Source organism: Spodoptera frugiperda, chromosome 6, assembly GCF_023101765.2.
Source record: "Spodoptera frugiperda isolate SF20-4 chromosome 6, AGI-APGP_CSIRO_Sfru_2.0, whole genome shotgun sequence".
Classification (NCBI taxonomy): Eukaryota; Metazoa; Arthropoda; class Insecta; order Lepidoptera; family Noctuidae; genus Spodoptera; species Spodoptera frugiperda.
Window position 1 is genome coordinate 9,125,986 of NC_064217.1, and position 18,120 is coordinate 9,144,105.

An 18,120-nucleotide genomic window follows, 5' to 3' on the forward strand; every position below is an offset into this window, starting at 1 on the left:
TCGACTTTGATCCCTAACACTGGATTCATAAATTCAACTTTCGTCTGAGAGATTTTGGATTAGTAGAACCTTATTTTGTATATGAGGTGATAAGTCTTTATGAGGGGTCAACCTTTTCTATAGTGAACCTCACCCTTTTAGTGAAAAGAGTCCGTTGATAGCTGATTTAGGAATGGTGATAATGCATTCAGTGTGTGTAAATATATCATAGATTTATTTTATGATAGATTGCCTCTCGACTCAACCGTTGGTAGATTTTCGGGAGTATGTGGTTATGGATGTGTGATGCGTGAGTTAGGAATTTTAAAGGATTGCGGTGCATTGTTGTATGGTGCAGTGTGCAGTTGAATAGCTGTCATATTTGCTTTGTGGCCGCCGTCCACGTGGGGTCCGCTGTGACCGTTTGCGGAATTCGTTAATTAAAATTTGCTATCCGATTGATCATAGCTGTTTGTATGTGGGGTTTAATGCGACTAATTAGTTGAGGTATGTCCTGTATGATTATTAGTATTCTGATCATAGAGACTTGGACTATACACCTAGAAGATAAGTGAAAACCGTATATATAATTTGATATTGCGGATGAAGATGTATCTAATAGAGATGTAATCTAATCGTGTTATCATGAGATATATTTAGGTGATTTCCTTTATGTTGTGGTCACAACTATCTCTACTGAAGACGAGATAGTAAAAATATAAAAGAGACAAGTTTGACAAAGTTATCACATACTTAGAAGTAAATATGCGATAAGAGAATTATTCAACGTAGGTACTCCCCCTAAATATCCAGACACAAACACGCCACAAAACACAATATACCCATGTAATAAACAAGAAACACTTAAACGCATCAGTGCTCTGAATCAATTTTAAAGCGTCCACCTACCCCTCACGAAATTTTATTGTTTTTCCAACATTTTTTTGTAATATGTGGTAATGGTCGGCACACATGTGTCGAAAAGTTGTTATGAGTTTAAAATAGCCCCACACATCGTGTTGGGGACGAAATTTTGTGAACATTTGTGTCTTGATTTTGGGTCCCGAGACGTGATGTTAGCGTGTCTAAGCAGTGCTCGGGGTTGCTGGATTACTTGAGAAATTTCGTCACTTATAGAGGGTGTCAAATAGCTTAAAGATATTTTCTAAGATGTAAAAATTATTTGTATTCTTAGTTTAGTCTCTTGATTGGTGGATATGCTCTAAAGGCATTTCTAGCACGTCATAATTTGGTTTATTCCGTTGACTATTAACCTCGTTGATATCTTACCTCTTTATACTGAGCAATTAAAGGCGTGTTCCATAAGGCTTACCGCCTGTTATATGAAATTACCAATACCTAGAAATAAAGAACATTTCTGGTTATACAGTAATTAATTTCCATGTTATATTAAATATATTTTCCATAGAAATCAGGTAATTCCTACCCAATTCAGTTCCTCCCACCAAAACGCTTTATTATTACTTACATAAGGGTGTAACTGCGAGGGTGTCGGTGGCAACAATTTGTGGAGTAACGCGATAGTTTACAAAAATCACCATTTTATACATTCTGGGTGTGACCGTCGACACTATGTTGACAGCTCGATTACTTGTTTAACTAATTAGAATTTTATTGCCAAGGTTCAAAGTAGAAAATGGTTTGATAATTTTCGAAATGTATCGCTATATATAATAATCAATTGCTGTTCGTTAGTCTCGTTAAAACTTGAGAACGGCTGGACCGATTTGGCTAATTTTGGTCTTAAATTATTTGTGGAAGTTCACAAAAGGTTTATTAGTGAGAAATAAATGTTTGAGGCGATACAAAGTTTGCCTGCCCGCTAGTTATTGATAACAAAAAGGTAGATAATCATTAAAACCCTTTACTTAATTGTTTAAAATACATTAAATTCTTACACAAAAATGCCAAACAACTATTTAAATCTTCAGTTTTCCTTAATTCATCAACACAACAAACTATGTTTAATAGTTTTTCAAGAGTCGTCGGGTCATTCTTTTCATAAACTACCATTACCTAACTATAGTCATTTCAAAACACTTGTGTACTCAGTACCGTCGGTCGAATCGGTCACTTCGTATAAGTATACAATGTATTTGTACAAGTCACAAATTATTTTTTCAGTTGCGTCCTTATGACCCAGACAGTGTGACGTCATTATCTAAGTCTCGCTGCTAATGTTGTATGGAAAATGTAATTTATTTGAATATACTTAATGATCAGTTTAGTTCTGTAATTGTTGAGTTGTAGGTAATGTTTAGTAATGAAGTTTTTTTGTTCGGTTTTCATTGTTGCTATGTTGCTAATTTTCGTTTGAGTGATTGTGGAATGTCCTTATACGATGTTCAAGTTATTTTGATACGATGTAAAGTGAGAAATTTTCTTTTTAAACTGAAGTTATCGAATAATTATTGTCACTAGTCGCGTGCCATTATATGAAAATATTGTGATACTAAATGATTCATTGTTCTGTTTCAAACAATTTTAATTTGCTACATAAGCAATAGATATAACCAAATCGAAACCATACATCCTGACAAATATTCAGATCACTTGGCGACCAACCAGAGTCGGCTAAGAAAGTAGTATTTGCAAAATTTTTATTTTTCTTCGCACACAACAACATGTCTCTCAGTTATGGGTCACAATTTGCACCATTCGGGGTTATAACTTCGCACTAGCGTAAGGCTGAGGACATAGTGCCAGCGGGTTGGGATGACCCAATAACTAAAACTAGTTAAATCATTATTTGAGTTTCTCATAACTCTAAAAAGAAGCACATCATTTTGGAAAAGTAATTCGTTCTGAATACAATATTATTGAAAGTTTAAGCAATTTTTTTGTATCGTTAAGCAAATATTTCCTAATTTTAATAGAAGACAAAAAATGCCATTTCATTAAATAAAAATTTGAAGATAATGGTTTAAAATATAGCCTATTCTTATATTATTTGCTTATAATTTTTTAATTCCATAATATTTAACATAGACCATCAATCATTAAGTTTCAAAACAAAAAGACTATCAAACCTATATTTTCTCAATCCGCCAATTGCTGGCACTATATCCTATACCGAAGGGGGGTTAGCGGTGAGCGGGCGGAAGGGGAAGGCGGTCATTCAGCGCAGCGGCGCGACGGACATCCGCCGCATAACAAGTCGATGGCGACTCTCCACGGAACGCCGTCCTTATTTCAGATTTCGCATAGATTCAAAAATCTACGGTACTGAAATAAATTAAAAAAAAAACGCATTTTTTAAATAATTGAGCAAATTGTTTGTGTTTTGTTTTTGTTTGGCTTGCGTAGGTTTGGTAATTATCTTCAAGATTGGTGACTTATGCCTTAAATTTTTGGTAGTTAGTACTTTATCTTATTTGATTAGCGGGTTATGCATCTCAATACGGTTTATGAGGTAAAAATTCTTAGCGCTACGTGTAATAAAAATGAAATCCAACCATGAACTTTTACAAACAAGCCTTCACAATTTCAGACCTGATGCATAGACACCTACATAGATGTATATCTAAATAAACAATACCGTCGTACACACTCGGGAGGTTGTCTGTAGTTTCTAGTGGTGTCCGCGAGAGGCGCTGGGGTGCGAACAACTGTTGTCGTCGCCGGAAGCAGCGCTGGCGGCTTCCGGTCGAGGAATGTTCTATATGGGCCGTTAGAATTCGCGTTTTCAGTCGAAAGTTTTATTTTTCATGGAAAATGTGTTTACATTTTTAAGGTTTTGTAAATTGGTGTGAGTGATTTTGTGGTTAGGGTTTACGCTTATAGCTTGTTAGACAAACCAACTTATTAATTATTTATTATTGATTGAACATTTATTTACACTTTATTTTATTATTCACAAGTACTTAGGATAACACAGCTTAATAGTATAGAAACAAAGTCCATTTTTGAAAGAACACTCATTAACACCATAACAATTTATAACCCATCAATAACATTCTAATTCACATCCAATAAAATTACCAAAAACTGCATGCACATAAATTATGGTACGGCCACGACAACCGGATACACTTTCCCGAGCTAAACGTCCACCCCGATCCCCCAACACCCACTGGGGGGTCATTCAGGGCCCACTAGGACCCCGTTTGGGCCCCCGTGTTTAAAAATTTCACTCCCGGTGACTCCCAACCCACACAATACCCGGTAATCAGCGATTGCCTTTTGAAATCGAAACGCTCGTTACACATTTTTTCTCCTAGCCGGATAACCGGTGCGTTTTCCGGATGACTCTGGATCGTATTGATATTTTTTTAAAGCGATAGTTGTTGATTAATTGGTTGTAGTACGGATTTTTTAGATTGGTCGCTGCTCGCTTGGGATTTGTAAACTATACCTATCGTACTTACCATAGATTTTGGTTCTTTGTTTAACTAGTAGCTATATGATTACCGTTGGAGAATTGAAAGAAAGTAAAATAATTTATTTGTTACAACGCCAGGCCCAAACAGTATACGCAAAATAAAACAAGAAAAGTACAACAAAAATAAATGTAGATAAAACACAAAAATTAAAAAACAAAACACTAACAATATTAGGTAATGTGTTGTGCTCGACAGTTGCACCAAAAATGGTCCAGTTCAGCTTGAATATCAGACATCTAGTGTCTGCCGCTTTTCAACTGAACCTAATGGTTGTAACGCAACAGACGTAAAGCAACATCAGAATGCATTATAATGTCTTCACTGACTGATGAAATTCAAGATGACACTGTTTACCTAGACTACTAAAATGAAATATTTCCAGATAACTTATCTATTTTAAATTAATCCTTCTTTTTTCCGTCAGATAATTAGATAGGACTAAAAAAACCAGTTTTAAAACCAACACATCACATCAATTATCCTACAATTCACAGCTGACAATCTTTGTGTAATTCTCGGTACCCACACATGATATCATAGCAAACCATCACACCGTTTAATCCGACCACACACCCACACACAGAACCACACTTAATTATACCAACCACATATGACCACAGATGGTTATCGACCAACCTACCATTGAAAATTATAACCGAATAATCGTAATCCTTTATCAATCGATTCTGAAGATCGGTCTATACTTATGCTGACCTTACCAAGATTATTTGGACGCTTATCGTACGGTTAGCAAAAATATTGTCGATTAGATTATTTGTTAGAAGATTGTCCAGGTTATCTCTTTATCGGCTGATGTATTAGATATTGTTTGTGATTCCGGTACTTTTTTTGAATGGTCAAGGAAATTTGTTTTCGGGAAATATGTTTTAACTAAGTAATGAAGTGTGTTAGTATGTTTTAGTTAATAAAATTAAGGTGATGTCTAGTCTACTGAACTCAATTATTATTTTATAATCTTGTCTATTTAGTGTAAGGTTAGGATTCGTTAAATTTTGCTAAAAAATACTGTTTTATAACATTAGGTCTGTGCTTGGCTTACCTATTTTACAAGTACGTTGCCACTCTTTGTATATGCTTTGATGAAATTCTATATATCTCTTTGATTAATAATTTACAAGTTTAAATACAAAGCAAGCTTTGTTTCAATCAATTCATTAATTATTTGAATCAGTTCAGTCGACAAGGCTTTATTTACAGGCTTATTGATGTTTAGCTAAAATTATGTAATTTGGATGATTTCAAAAATAATATGTACATGTTCGTACTATCTGTCCAGTACCGTATGATGACCAAAACTCAACACAATGAACAATGGTCGGTACCTCCGCACAAAAAGGTCACAATATTGATATCATGATAAATCTTTATATACAGGATGGTAGTAGGATTCTCTGGCGAAGATTTGAGGCAATAGAGTGTTTGATAGAAAATGTATGAGTCTATGTTTGGTACTAATATATGTTGTTACAGACTATAGTATTATGAGAATGAAGCCTAGATAGATAGTTTAACACAATTTAATTTTTTTTTTTTTGTTAACTGGACTTCATCCCAAATGATTAAGTTCTGTTGTTCTGATAGAAATTGCTCGTTTTTCAGTTCGTGTTTCTTTTTAAACTTATACAATTTTTTTTCACAAAAATACAAGCAAAACTTGTATTACTGGTTACAATGTATCTTATTATTTTATATACTTATAAATACTATGCTAAGCGACTTATAGGTAAAGTATCTATTATAACATTCGTTTGCCCGTAAAAGTGTAAACATAAAATTACGATATATTTTTTATCTTGTGACTAAAACACGAACAGCATGTATGTGTCATCTTTCCGGTCGGTCACAATCTGACCGTTACATTTCAATAATCGTCTTAACAGTGAAGATCGCTTATCTGCCGCGCCCACCGCGTAGTGAAGCGCAAAGTCAATGATATCGATATTTTCAATCGACTTTACACTTGCGTCACATTATCATCTGTGTCGCACCAATTCGGTTGAGGTTGAGGCTAGCTAGGTGCAATGTTTCTGATAATTTACAGTGTTTATAGATTAGTGTGATAAGGGTGATGTGATTGGTTGCGAGTGCCGATGATTTAATTTTATTGCCTTTAAAATATATAAGTAGTATCTCAATTTTGATATAAGCACGAATACAGAAGCGAATCGATAAATCGTAATGTAAATAAGAAATGTCTGAAGTACAGTCTTGCAATTTTTCTATCGACTACTTATACTTAAGTGGAACATCACTAGAAGATCGCTGAGACGTGATTGTCTCTACAATAAAATGTGTCTCGGGTTAACAATGAGCAATCAAATTACTGTCACAGCGAGGCGGGCTGGACGCACCTTGACCGCATCTCCTAAACCATACAGCGGAACCAATGAATTAGGTTGCTTAGGGATTGTCCTACAGCTTTAGGTCAATAATTCAATAGAACGAATAGAAAAACATGTATTCACTTAATGGTAAAGATTAGTATGTTATAAAAAAACACAATTACAGAGATCTCGATCTCGAGCCGTAAGCTCCGCTCATATATCGACCATATTCAAATGAAGGCAACTAAGCTTCCGTTTAATAAAAAAAGCCTCTATTCATTTTTCCCTTAGCGAGCCAGTGTTACATACATAGATTTCAATATCAACCGTCTTAACCCGCGCGTGCGTACGTGATCCCAACCCCGTATATTTCATAAGATTTTAGAGGTGCATGAATCACGCGAGACACGGAGCGGCGATCACTCACCGCGGCGCCACGAACCCTTGGACCTCCGACTGCTTAACATGCGCGCCACGCACCCACCCTAGGCCCAACACTACGATATGTGAGAGCTATTACTAGACACTTTGCCCGTGTTAATATTGCTGTAAATCTTACATCGGAGAGCGTTTCCATCTTCGTCGATCAGCTTCATGTTACGTGTGTTTAACCGATTTCTCTCTTGTCTACAGAACCTAGCAACTATGTGTGTTCGACGTGCAAAGCCCGCGTGCACTCCGCATGGAGACTGCTACAGCACGTGCAACATGTGCACGGCGTCAAGATCTACGTAGAGGCGATGCCCCAGCAGCAACCCAGCAAGCAAAACCACTCCACGTCGAGTACTTCCTCTTCGAGCTCAGGCTGTTCGTCCACTGGCGCGCCACTCCCACCACCTTCACTGCGCCATCACCCCCTATTACCACCTCCAGACATGCACTCACCTTTTGGAGTTGGTAGTTTACTTAGAATGCCATTACCAGGGAGCTTACCACCACTGGCTCATCCATCAGTTCCTCCTACGCCTTTGTTCGCAAGGCCAAATCACCACGATCACCGATTTAGAATGGAACAGCTTGTGTCAGAACAGTTTCGTCACCATGGTCTCAACTTAGCGGCGGCAGCTGCTGCCGTGGCAGCGAACTCACTGCCACCACACCAGACATTTCCATCACCGGCGGACCGACCTCCGGTAGTTCCAACTTCGTTATCGGGGCGTGACAGAGCCCCACCCGTATCTCAACCCCTTTCACTTGAACCCCAGCTGGATTTTTACTCGCAGCGCTTGCGGCAACTGGCCGGTACGACCAGTCCAGGGGCGGCCACAGGCAATTCCAGCTCTCCTAGCCCCAGGAAGCATTCGCCTCCGTTCGCTTCCCCGTCGCCCTCCAGAGTCGGACAGACTCCTCCGGTGGGCGCCGGACCCGGGACGGTGGACGCGCCTCGCGAAGCTACGAGGCCGCACAGTTCAACTTCACCCGAACGTCGAATTGAACCTCTAGCGGCAGACGCACCGCCAACTGAGCGACCCACGTCAACGCCACCAGTGAAACGTAACACAGATGAAGGAGTTCATTCTTGCGAATTCTGTGGCAAGAAATTTAGATTTGAAAGCAACCTAATAGTTCATCGCCGATCACACACAGGTGAGAAACCTTACAAATGTACAGAATGTGATGAAGCTTTTGAAAAAGCCTCCAAATTAAAGCGACATATGAAGATTCATAGAGCACCTGATGCCAATACGGAAGATGGTGAATCTGGCGGTGATACCGGTGAAGACGATTCTGATGATGAATTAGAAGATGAGGAGTTGGATGGAGAGGAAGAGGAAGAAAATGAGGATGGAGATGACGTGGAAGAGGCGGAAGATTTAACTGTCTCAAACAGCAGTGCACCATCTGCACCGACTAGAAAACAGACTCCTATAATGCCAAATAACGCACCCAGTGCATCTGTTGTTGGTGAATTAATGGACAAATTCGGATTATCAAACATTGCTCAATACAGTGAAGCTTTTAAACAAGCTTTGCAAGAATCAGGAAATTCTCTGAAATGGCAATTAGCTAAAGATAGAGACAATAACAACGGACCTCCTAGTGATAAACCAAATGGCATGCCACCAACCGCTGCTTTGCGTTTGAAAGAGGAATTTGCGAAGATGCCTCCTCAACCTCATCCACTTTTCAACCCTTTTGAGAACCCCTTTGAAGCGTCCAAACGCATAAAATTGGACATGGATAGGGGTGAGGGATGGTGGTTACCAACTTTGCATGCGCAGAGGCCGCCAGATAATATATTTGATGGCCTCAAAAACAGCGGTAACGGGTTATTACAGAACCCTTTATTGAAATCAAAAGAGGGACGACGAAATGACACCTGCGAGTTCTGCGGGAAAGTCTTCAAGAACTGCTCAAACTTAACGGTTCACCGGCGCTCCCACACGGGGGAGAAGCCGTACAAATGTGAACTGTGCTCATACGCGTGCGCACAGAGCTCCAAGCTCACGAGGCACATGAAGACGCACGGACGACTGGGCAAGGACGTTTACCGGTGCAGGTTTTGCGAGATGCCCTTCTCCGTGCCGTCGACGCTTGAAAAGCATATGCGAAAGTGTGTTGTGAATCAAAGTAATGGTGCTCCCTTAGCTCTATCCGATGACTCTAACGCGTGCCGTGACGAGGCCTCGTGACTCTACCCGTGGGGCGGGCTCCGCCTGCCGCCGCCCGCGCCGCCCAGCCAGATCTTCTAAGGTCTACTCCGGTCACGTGTTTCGTCGCGCTACCTCAGGAAGTACGCAAGATATGAACGTTCGCGTAGACCGGACCCAGGCCGAGTTATGTTCAATTTCTAGTCTTAAGGATTGAATACTGGCGATATTATTGTTTATACGCACGCAATATGAGCCCAAAAGTTTGCACCGAAGGGCATTAATTTAGTTACTGTAATCGTAAGTAACATATCTTCTTCGTACTGAACAGTGTTGATTCCCGTTGCATTGTTGATGTTAGTTTTCTACCATTTTGTTCGTTCGAGGCTGTAAGTACTGCGGTTTTATGTTACGTTCTCTCGATCTTGTTTTGACATGTTTTTTATTTATAGAAAAATGTGGAAACCAATGCCAAAGTTAGCTATGTTGATTTAAATACTTACTATTTAGTTCTTAAGCTGTATAGTGTCAATTAAATTAGAATTCTTTCCAGTATTTTCTAGGATCTTCATAGTTTGATGTAGTATGTGTTTGAAGAGTAAGCTGTTTCGTAATTTTAGTGTATCATGTACAATAATAAGCGAAATGTTTCCTATCCTAGATAAACAAACTTGTGTAAATATTTGATGTAAGTTTATTTGTGTAAATCGAGTACCTACCTATTGATGTTCATATTTATAGACGATAATATTTCAAGAATTAAAACAAAATTTCGTGAGAAAACGGTGAGTTTCCTGTAATCGATAATTTATTTAAGCATTGTAGAAAGCGAAATTGGAATCGATTAATGGTAGGTGTTATTCGTATGAGGTACTTGTATGTTTAATTAGCGATTAAATTATTAAATTAAAAAAAAATATCACTGTGAAATCGATATTCGTTAATGTGCTATTATTATTTCTTGTGGAAGCTAGTTATTTTATTAAGACTGAAACCAATATTCCAGTTTTATTTTTTAAATAATTTCTTCGTGAATTTCATTCGTACCTAAATTAGTCCAAGCGTGAAATCTTTCAGTATACGTACTTAATGTAAATTATGATAGAATTTATATTAGATAAATATAAGTAAATTATAATAGAAACATTTTGTCGTCCATATCTGTCTCCTTAAGCTTAGGTCTCCTTCAGATAACGTTTAACCAAAAAGGTTTTATTCATAAACCCTTTAAATGTCATGTGAACGGGACCTAACCATCCGTACATTACCGTTTGTATTTAAAAAATATTTTTCCAAGCAACTACTTAAATATAAATATTAAAAAAAACAGTTGCTTTGAAAAATATTTTATAGATCACACTAGGAATGTTAAAATCGTTTACTTAAATGTTGAACATGTTTCTCGCTCAAACTAAGTAATAAAAATAAAATGTAAATTCGAACCAAAAAATAAAATAAATGTTAAATTAAATCATTTATTTTCGCGTGTGGTCAGTAATCTTTTAGATAAATTATTATTATGTTAGATTGTAAAAGAAATGTGAACATACAAAGACGATATTATTGTGATTAATTTTTCCATTTTTGAATGTTAACATGTTAACATGTTTAGGTTTTTGTTAAAATATAAATAGATTGGACAGGACGACGAATGGACACAAAATAGAGAAAAAATTAACTAAGACAAATTTTATTGTGTAACTACGTGAAAGATGAACTGTTTTTATTATTTTTCATTATTATTATTTTTATTTCAATAAATATCCACGATTTGTTAATCAATCTTTTGCCTTTTCATTTACCCCTAAAATAAATAAAATGATGATGAACAATCGAGACTGCTTTCTTGGTTGCGTCCTGGGTTTGATTCCCGGGTTTATCATGAAGCCACCATGAAATGGTGTTTTAAAGATTCACTCTCACGGAAAACAGCATATTAGGAGAGCAAATAACTACTATCGATTAATCCTCATAGTATTACAGGTTCAATTCCCGCATGGAACAATCCTAACATATTGGTTAAGTATAATAACAATTGTACCTAATATGGAAAAAGTTTCCGTTTCGTAATAAGGATATAAGAAGAAATACCTGCAATCGTTTTTGGAAATAAACATATTGGTTACTACCTCTTGGGTTCGATTCTTCAATCAGGTATTTGCTCCAAGCAATACGAAATTCTTAAAGTGGCAAGGGATATTATGAATATTTTACCAACTAAAAGTAAATGATTGCACTATCTCAATAACCTCTCCTACATAAAAGGGTTTGTATAAATTGATCTTTTGGATATTAGAATCAGAGAGCGTTAGATATCGCAGTTTAAAACGTTTAGGTTTATTAAAATGTGCTACTATATAAGTAAACTGCCTCATTGGTCGAGTGATCGCCAATAAGACAGCCGGGTAATGAGTTCGGGTTCGATTCCCGGGTCTAGCAAAGTCTTGCTAGGCTTTTCGTTTTTCGAAAAAAAAATCAGTAGTAGCATAGAGTCTGGATTTCTGCCCAGTATGTGGCAATAGACTCACCCCTATTACATGGGACATATATAACATGAATAGTGAAGAATGGGTGTAGACTTTACAGTGGCATTATGTGTCGCAATGTGCACCTTTACCCAATCCTTCAGGGATAAAGACGAGACGATATTTAACTTAAAAAACAGAATTTTGATATGACTGTCTAGATTTTCGAGTGTTTGTAAGCGTGAGTGTTTGTTCGGCACTCGCGTTCAATTGACCATCAATATTCCAACTATCTCAATTTGAACTTTCCGAAAATTCTTGGTACCTAATAGGACTTAGTTTAGAATTGCACCTGGTTTATGATAAAAAAAGCTCAGTCAATGTAACATAAATGTTTCATAACATAATTGGTGAAAAGTTTGTAACATATACTGCCCTGATGAACCTAGTTTTTTTTTTGTATGGTATAAGCCTGTAAACGAGCAGACGGATCACCTGATGGTAAGCAATCGCCACCGCACATGGATACCAAAAACACTAGACGTGGCCTTTGGAGGTAAGGAATTTAAGAGTAATCTTCTCGATTGGGAAGGGGTAATTTGGCCTCGTGAACGTTGTTTCACGTCGGTTTTCTGTGAGGCCGTGGTATCATTCCAGTCGAGCCGACCCATTCGTGCCGAAGCATGGCTTTACCACAATTGAAAAAAATAGAATCTTATTAGGTAGATAGATAAATAGTTTCATCAAAATCAAAAATCTAAACTCTTTAATCGACTATTCTCTGTAGTCAAACATTCATGACTGCGACTGTAAACCATTGACTCCAATCTTTTATTCCGAAACCTTTTATATCTTTTATCTTAATAAAAAGGTATCTTTAAAATCTTAAGCCCCTTCTCTACTCTAATAGGATAAAGTCGAATCACTCGTTAATTGATATTCTTACAACATAATTAACTACTTCAATTCATAATTTAGGATTCGTTTTGTTTTAAGTAATAGCTACTGGAGTGTTGATCCGGAGCTGCGGACTACCTAGCGGGTTTACCGGGGCTCCGGCTTGAAAAGTAAGAGTAGGAACGGGGTGGTTTTTAGTCAGTAAGAGTCTGACACTCTCTCTCGCCTCGGACTTCTCGTCTCTTCTCCAGGACGGGAGAATTTACAGAATGATTTCCCCCTCTTAAAAAAAGCTGTTTGAGTTTAAATAGGGTTAAATAGTTTAAATGTAAAATTACTTACTTTGCTGTTTTTTTTTCAAGTGAAAATTTCTTTGTGATTTACAGCAACGAAAAAATATTAATTCAAATGGGCACGTTCCGGGTTCGAATTTTGGGGACACGCAAAGTACGAAAAATGGAAAGCGGTATGAGTGTTTATGTTATTACAATTTTAACCAAAATAAAATAAGAAAATCGATTAGTAATTTTATTTAATACCCTAAATAATGTTCTAAGCTAGTAGCAATGACAAGTCCTCCGTAATCCTGGAACAAATATGATCCCATTTTCATATAAATATCTTTTATAAGCTATCAGTAAATTAAAACGTGAAATGTATGTATAAATAATACTTAATTCTATGAAAATTAAAAAAAAACAAAGCTATTCCGACGTACAAATTATAGGAACTTGAAAAATATTCAACCCTCTCGCGAAGTTCGCCGAGCTTTTACTGGTGAGCTACTAACGCCATCTAGCGCCGAGTAGCGGAAACAAAGTAAGTTTGGTGGGTTTGCAAAATGTTTTGGAAGCTTCTTTTTATGTTATATGGAAGATGTTTACTAAAATCATATTATTATTAAGTTATACTATGTTGTATTTGCTTTTTTCTATTTTATTAATATTGTAGTAAATGTAGTAAAATGTTTATAAGAAACATGTAATTATTAAGTTTGTGTTACTTATTTGACTTACGATACTGGTTTATTTTCGTAAATTATTTGAATTTGAATGTTAAATTTAATAAGATTAAATAAGTAGATGAAGTAAAATATTCAAATATTGTTATCAAAAACTAAAAAACAAAGATGACGTATTCTTTTTATTAGAACATTCTGCAACCAACATCCCATTTATTTTCAGGTAGGTATGATAAAATATAATGTTGCTTAACAATTTATTGTTGCAACTAAACTACTAGAATTTCCAATAAACATTTTTTTACCAACTTCATTCCAATAAACATTAATTTCTTATTGGAAATTCTAATTCGATTTTGTAGTTGCGGGATCGTAAATCGATTTTTAGAATCGAATACGCCAAAAAATCAACAGATGGCAGTGAGATCGGTATTATTTGTGTTATTCGTTTTCTGTAGATGGCAGCACCAACGGAGTTGCGCTTGCGCATTTAAAATTTATTTAAGAATCTGTAATTTTTATTCGACGAATATAACTTATTATATTACTTTTTGGTTTTGTATAAATAGTGATACTACATATCGTCACTGCGTTTTATATCGAGCGAGCTTTTTTGATTTTGAAAATTATTTTAATACCTAGGTATATGTTATGTTATGCATATATGTATGTATTAATATGGAGTTTATATCATTTTTTAGATACACAAGTAGTTACACAAATAATTGAAAATAAACTCCTGCATTAAACCATCTCATTGTTTATACCTATTAGATATTTTATCTAAATAATACTTTACTTATTTATATTATCTGAAATAATGCAATTAATAAAACGCCATATTATTACGATTTATTATTTTCTTAAATTTTCTGTTTCTTGTAAACGGATTGGTGGCCAAACGCAGACGTATAAAGGTAAAAAAGTTCCTTAACCACAAACCTACGAACACCTATACGATATACCCAAGTGACACAACACATATACCGAAACATCCACACACCGTCCTATCAGAAATTAAAACACCCTTTACCTCCAATAAGAACGCACCCTTATAAGAAAAAAATATTCGGAACACAAAACCCTTGCACCGCTGACCGAGTCCATCCAACTTTGTGCGTATGACCGGGGGCTATTTGACCAATGGACGGTCAGTATGGCCACGCCCACAGCGGACAGCGGTCAAACGCGGGTGCGTGAGATTGATTGATGTTGAAGTGTTAACATGCTTGTAGGGTTGGGATGAAATAAGTTCGTGGAAGAGTAGGTATTTATAGGTTGTGGGCTATACGATATTTGTTTGTGTAATTCCAATTGTAATTTAGAAACTATACTACTTGATCTATACTACTTATTGTTATTAAGGCGATAACTTAATAATTTTTTCCAATTAAAAAAAAAGTTACGCAAGGAAAGTCGTGTAGACAGGGATGTATTTGCAATAAATACGCTCGCTGTTTGTCAGTTATGTTACTTTGTTTTTTTGTATGTGAGCTTACCTATTGTGTTACTGTAAGCATTTAAGTACGGTAACATTAAAGATAAAGATATTTCTAAGAACATCTAACTAAAGAAACATAGAAATTAATAAAAATGCTATACTATATTTTTATGGCATTATTTACACAGAAACTAACCCAGTTATACAAATGATTTTCGAGATAATTAAAAAAAAAGCACTGATGATGACAGATTAGAATACATTTCCAGGAGCTGCGGATGTATATCAGGTTATCGGGCCTTCGCCTCCGGTGCGAAAAGCATTCAGTAAGAGTCTGACACTCGCTTTCGCCTCGCCCAAGACCCGAGAAGACATTAGATGATCCCCCCCCTTAAAAATAGTAGAACACATTTTAAAACCACCTCTGGTCATCCCGCGGGTGTCGTAAGAACCGACTAAAGAACTATATTATTATATTTGACAGAGAACCAATAGCAATAATATTATCCTATCTGTCTATCCAAAAAATAAATATTAAAAAGTGACCGTTAAGCATTATATTGTTATTTTTGAAAATTATTATTTCAATAACTTCATACCATCTGCCAAATGTAACAATGCACTTTTTGCACACATTCTGCAAGTGTGGCGAGGGTTCGATAGCTGGTCGAACAGGTTTTTAGTTTGCATTCATAACTCAACTTGATAGCTGATAGAGTTATTCGTTATTTATATGAACACAAATGTATGAGTTCAAATTACTTATACCTATACTAACTTATTTGGGTTTGAAGCAGGCAGTTTAGCTATGCATTTACATTATAACACTTTACCTTTTTATAACCAGCAAGAAGCTGTTAAGAATCTGGTTCTCAGACCAGTGAAGCATATCCAACAATCGTAACTTTAAAATATCAATACCATTGCGCTTCATTAATAAAGTTAAATCAATCGTCAAAGAAATTATAATGTAAACATTAGTGGCGTTCACATAATTTGCAAAAGATCTTCCTACGTACATTTTTAAGTCACAATAGGTATAGTTGACGTGTCGACAGTCGAACAGGCTAGAAATAAGATTATCTAATCTAAACTCTAATAAATGCACAATAAATACAATTTCCCTCAACCCTTCAAAACATCAATACCTACAACAAATTCAAAACTAATAACTTATCGTCACATCAACACGATTAATAAAAATAATAATAAAACAGGACATATGTTTCACAATAAGTAATAAAACTTTTTTTATTAACAGAAAACAACATTTTTACCCCACAACGAGCACGCGACGAAGGGTTGATTTAAGAGAAAAACAGGGAAATGGGTCGAAGAGGTCATTTTGTACCGAGGGCCGCAGTGAAAGGGTTAAAACGCCCTAATAACTGGTCACATAGGCCAGGCGTGGGTTTAATGTAACCGGTTGAGAGAAACATTAGCTGTTTTATGTTTTAACTTAGGTATTTTAAAAGTTATGTGAGATAGATTGAGATCTTTGGATTTAAACGAAAGCTTTACATATCGTCAAAGTTAGGTACCCAACTATGCATTCGAAATTTCATATAGGTACCTAAATAGCTAAAAGCTTAGAAGTACTAATTAATTGTTGCCTGCTGAAATGACTTTTATAACACAAGTCTCTCACTGAAGAGTAAGACGATGATGGTGTATGCCATTATTCCCCGTTCACACTCATTTGAAGAATAATCTACTATTCTAAAAATAAACATTTAATTCTACAGAGAAGAACATAGTACCCACCTTTTGTCAAAGTGAAAAGAGGTGCTACACCGCTCTAATTGAGCCATCGCAATAATGGGAATAGAATCAAGAACATTTACCGTATCTTAGTCCTACCTACTAGTAAAGGTATTCTACTGAGCTAAGCTCGCGAGATTACGAAAGATTTCACTGGAAACTGAACAAATACACAATAACTGTGCTGCTCGAGTCTCTAAACAACTAAAACCACGCCTCCAACATTCAAAATCTTCATTAAAGACCATTCCGTAGAATGTAATCAAAGCAATAGGCAAAATAGGTGTGCATAGTTAGGAATAAACCAACGTAACTTGAACTATCCCACCCCCCTCACACTTTCTCCGATCAGATTAGAAAAGGGCCGACAAATAATCCAAGAGAGTTCTAATTTGGATGGCCAACTTGAGCGCTACAATCCGAATCAAAATTCAAAACCGCGCTCTCTCTTAATCCCTGTTGAGGATCACAATAAAAGGTAATACATTTTAACTCCTGGTTAAGGAATGGACGATTTTGGACCTTATTCCGTTCGTTAGAGGGATTATAGCACCTTGGCTGGGGCAAAAATAAGATTATCCAAGCGAAAGTAGAAGGTGAAAGGGAGACATTTTGTTGTAAAGATCAACGTGTAATGTGCGTAGAAAATATTGAGTCAGATTTGTAATATTTTTTACACGTGTATAATAACAACGAAAAACTAGTATTTGATTATTTTAAGTGCAATGTTTTATCACACTAATATTATAATTATTTTCAAATAATGTACTTAACGTCCTGTATTTTCCTGATATGACAATACCATGAGTTGAGTAAGAGAACCTAATAAGGTATAATAATTTTTAATTATAACTATTCCCATTAATTAATAATTAAGCAAATCCAGTTATCACTCAGATCACACTATTAATGACATTCTTTTGCATAAAAATCACACACATATATTTATTTAACGCAAGGATTCAACCTTTATATTTGATCTTTTGCTCGCCAGTAACTATTAGATACTTTTTCCAATTTAATTCAGTTTTTAAACCAAGTCAACCTATGGAGTTTCTTGTTCTCGTTCTTCTCCACAGGAATCTACACTTTGGAACGAGCAAATAGCTTCACTAGACGGACTGACTGACTGACAGACATACATTTTTAATATTATTATATTTGCATTGACGTTCAAAAGTACCGTCCAGTACCCTTAGTACGAGTTTGCTACACGCGTTTGGCGTTCTGATTGGCCGGCTTGAATAAACGCCGAACGCGTTCTTGTTTCGTTATCG

The 18,120-nt window shown here is 36.2% G+C and overlaps 1 protein-coding gene across 1 annotated transcript in view; it reads left to right on the forward strand.

Annotated features, from left to right (window-relative positions):
- Nucleotides 1-11,100, forward strand: part of LOC118267404 (B-cell lymphoma/leukemia 11B) — a 33,638-nt gene extending 22,538 nt beyond the window's left edge. Inside the window, exon 5 of the mRNA XM_035581367.2 lies at nucleotides 7,361-11,100. Coding sequence (XP_035437260.1) covers nucleotides 7,361-9,360 — 2,000 coding nt within the window. The 3' untranslated portion in view covers nucleotides 9,361-11,100. The remainder of the gene's footprint in view (nucleotides 1-7,360) is intronic.
- The last annotated feature ends 7,020 nt before the right edge of the window (nucleotides 11,101-18,120 follow it).